This window comes from Gadus macrocephalus, chromosome 22, assembly GCF_031168955.1.
Source record: "Gadus macrocephalus chromosome 22, ASM3116895v1".
NCBI lineage: Eukaryota > Metazoa > Chordata > Actinopteri > Gadiformes > Gadidae > Gadus > Gadus macrocephalus.
The window spans coordinates 4,624,924-4,628,564 of NC_082403.1; the positions used below are offsets into that span (position 1 = coordinate 4,624,924).

General features: G+C 44.4%; 1 protein-coding gene across 5 annotated transcripts in view; it reads right to left on the reverse strand.

Annotated features, from left to right (window-relative positions):
* Positions 1-1,844, reverse strand: part of mbpa (myelin basic protein a) — a 6,257-nt gene extending 4,413 nt beyond the window's left edge. For 3 of the 5 annotated variants that reach the window (XM_060043239.1, XM_060043241.1, XM_060043238.1), the window contains exons 1-2: positions 1,626-1,843; positions 65-160 (exon numbers count right to left, since the gene is read on the reverse strand). In XM_060043239.1, coding sequence (XP_059899222.1) covers positions 65-160; positions 1,626-1,733 — 204 coding nt within the window. In that variant the 5' untranslated portion in view covers positions 1,734-1,843. Of the gene's footprint in view, positions 1-64; positions 161-1,625 lie in introns of all 5 variants that reach the window. The other 2 variants (XM_060043240.1, XM_060043242.1) reach the window with 1 other exon arrangement.
* Positions 1,845-3,641: the final 1,797 nt, after the last annotated feature.

The following is a 3,641-nucleotide window of genomic DNA, read 5'->3' on the forward strand; positions in this document are numbered from 1 at the left end:
TTAGTTTTACACCTTTAGAAAAAAAGAAAAGAAAGGGGGAGGAGTCTAAAGCTGTGACACTTACGAAGCTTCTGAAGAAATGTGCAACTGCACTCTCGTTGGGCTTGCGGCGAGCAGAGGCTCCCTGGGGCGACGTGGACAGGTGTCCCCGAAATGACCCCTAGAACGGAATACACATCACACAGGTTTCACAAGTCATCCCATTTTTACTGAAGATGATTCCCATGGATGGTATTCAAACGGAGGAGGTAATAATCACTTGAACATTAAAATGGCAAGTTGGCAATGACACCAGGCCAGGAGTTTTTGCTATGATGCATCAGTCCAAAGACAATTTGAATGCAATGACGGCTGATGGCTGACATGAAAAACGCCAAAAAACAAGCTTCTACCAACAGACTACAGACAGTTCTCATCTCCCAAGTGCCATGTTCAGCTGAAAAGAGTTTTCATATTTCACGTTCAAACCGCAAACATTATTCAACCACAAGGCTGGTAGAAATATCTCTGGGATTTTTCAGGCCTACGCCTTGGGGAATGTCTGACAACCACTCCCATCCTACGCGTTGCTTTAACCCTGCAGATTTCATTAGCATTTCCGAGACAATGGCTCCGTTCAGTTGGTGAGACCCTTGTCCATTTATAATACGTATCATATGCAGCTGTTTTCCTTGTGAAAGTTAATATTATTTTTTGTCGTGCTTAGGAAAGCGCAAGCAGCAGCAGAACCATATGGGATGATTAATTTGGGAGGCCAATATCGATGTGCTTGGATGGAATAGTTAATGAACTAATTGCATTTTTGTTTCTAATGTTTTGCATGAGTTTTTCTTCTGGGACAGAACCAAACTAAAGAGCTACTCATTTCCTGTGTCAGTTGCTCGGTTGCACGCTAAAAACTGCCCTGCAAAATCCGTAGCACTCTGAACAACATGATGAGATTTGTTTTATAGGCCATCATCGTATGCTACGGTCTTGATGCGAAAAGTGTTGAATGGATTCAATGAAGTCGATTCATGACCCATACATGGTTTTGCGGAGGCTCAGATATTGGCACCCCAGCCAACAATCCTGCCTGCGCCGTTCCCACTGATCCACAGAGACCGACAGCTACCCACGTTGGGTCCATCATTTACCAACTGCTAGCTCCAGACACTAACGTTAATAGTCAGTGCGATCACGGTTACCAAGCCATAGAGATGTAACAGATGTTATGTTATCAGAATCTTTGCATTTAAATCCTCTGGGACCAAATGGGTCATTCCAGTTACGTAAACTCATGATGAGGTTAATTGAACCTCACCATTCGTCATTACCAACCAAGACCATTTCTAGACGTTCTGAAAAAGCTGCAGTATCCTCAACATTACATGTCTTCCTAGTTTATTGTGGTTGTTTATCCTACAACTATCTCTGGGTCGAAGGTTTATCCCTGTGAATATCTAGGCAGGAGAGAGTTGTTTGTAAGGTATTCTATGGGATCAGAATCAAACTCCACCAAACGCAATACAATGGTAAGTACTCAATCCGAACGTCCATCCAATATGCTTTTTCGAAAAGGAAAAAAAAAACATCTAACAAAGGACGGAGCAGAAAGACCAACTTGAGGTTTATCGTCAACTCACCTTGCTCCTCTTCTTCTGGTCCCCTCCGAAGAAGGTGTTGATCTGATCCATCAGGCCTGGGGCATTCTTCTTCTTCTTGCTCAGCCCTGAGGAGCTTGTGGTGGCCATGCTAGCTGCTTTGGGTGGGTTCGGTACTGTCCGCTTGCAAGTCAATCCAAAAGTCCTGTGAGGTCTGAGTGCGCTGTTCGGTTTGTCTCTGAGCCTAACTGACGCCACCGGGGCCGCCTTTGAAGGTGTCGTCCGTCCCCCCCCTCCCACCCCGCCCTCCCAAACCGTTGCATCATGGGAGATGAGGAAGGGGTCAGGTGGTGGTTGTTCGGAGTGGGGTGGGGGGGGGGGGGGGGGGTCCATCTGTGGCATGGCTCCAAGCATTCTTTGGGTCCTCAGTGCCTGTGGAGTCAGTCACTGCCGCCCGGAGCACGGGCAGCATGGGTCATTGTTCCCCTGGCTGTCGGGCCCACCGTGGCCGGCAAGCACAACAAGGGTGATCTATGAGTGTGAACTCAGAGGCCGATGCTAAGCAGCCTGTGGCACTGTGAGGCCATTGTTGGGACAACATCGCCCATCCCCTCTCTCCGTCCCTCCATGTTACAGCTACTAAATGGATCGCTTGGATCTGCATTCTCCATGAACTGAATGGACATGCATGGAGTGAAGAGGAGCGGAGCAGGAACCATGACCGCTGTCAGACAACACGAGGAAGTGGATGCAGCAGAAGATGACACTGAAAATGCGACCGGTGGTTGCAAAGTGATCTAAACATCGCGTATCTTAGGTGTCGTGATCCAAAGGGCAGAGTAGTCTCGTGGGGTAAGGTGCTTGACCAGGGGTACTGGGTGCCGGTTCAGTCCGTGCAGCCATTCTAGGCCAAGAAGACCTAAACCTGACATGCTCCTTAATGACATGCATCTGAATTAATTTTAAGTCGTATTGGATGTATTGGGTCGTCTGCTTGATGATTAAATAGTCAAACATAGTTTTGGATGTATTAATGCAAGTTTAAGTTCAACTTTGACCCTGAAACATGAACCTACATAGGGGGAGTAGAGGTACCGGACTGCACTGATGTCCAGTTCAATCCCATCAATCACACAGTTGATTGTACATTGTTTAAAGCAAGTAAGATGTGGTTTTGGTTGAATTTGTCTTCCAGAGTGGTTTAAATGTGGGCAGTTGGGTTGAATCTGTCACTGCGCCGTTAATAACCCTTCCTGAATCAACTGTCATATTTAGTCACTGAGGCATCAAGGAAACAAAGGTTTTGTGTTGGGAAAACCCCCTTACAGAGGAATATTAATATAACTGAAGCTTTTCAGAGAAGGAAAATTGTTCCGTATGGGTGTGAGTTGAGGACGGGCCTTCGAGGTTTGCTAAAGGTGTCCATAAACAAAACAAAACAACATTACGTTTATTTGGACTTCTGTTAGCTTAACCATATCATACCCTCTTTAACCATAAAAGGCATTCAAATAGGGTCTTCAAGGGTTAAAGAGGGTCTTTTTGAGATTTTTTGTTTTTTGTCAACTATTCTATTTTACTATTACGCTATTTGGTTGTTGAGCAGAAACATGTACGTGGTTCTGTTAAGTTCAAATGCGAGAGCATGACAGACTAGGAATCGGGGCATAAGAAATAATCCCTATTGTAACATGCTTTACTTGAAGAAGACCTGTGCATGTCAAGAAAGAGCAGGTAGAGGCGAGGATCTGGCTCTGGATGCCTCCAGATAGGTTGCGTACAGTGAAGGTCAGCTAGGAGCCAAAAAAACCAAACTCTGCACTTTTCTGCGCCGTTAGAAGACTCATGTGCCATGACTTGAATTGACTATATATATATATATATATATATATATATATATATATATATATATATATATATATATATATATATATATATATATATATATATATATATATATAAATAATGATGTACACTGAGCGTTCCATAGCGAAGGCTAAACAAATATGGGTGAAATCAGTTTCCACTATTTTCCTTCAGAACAAGCGGATGACCCAA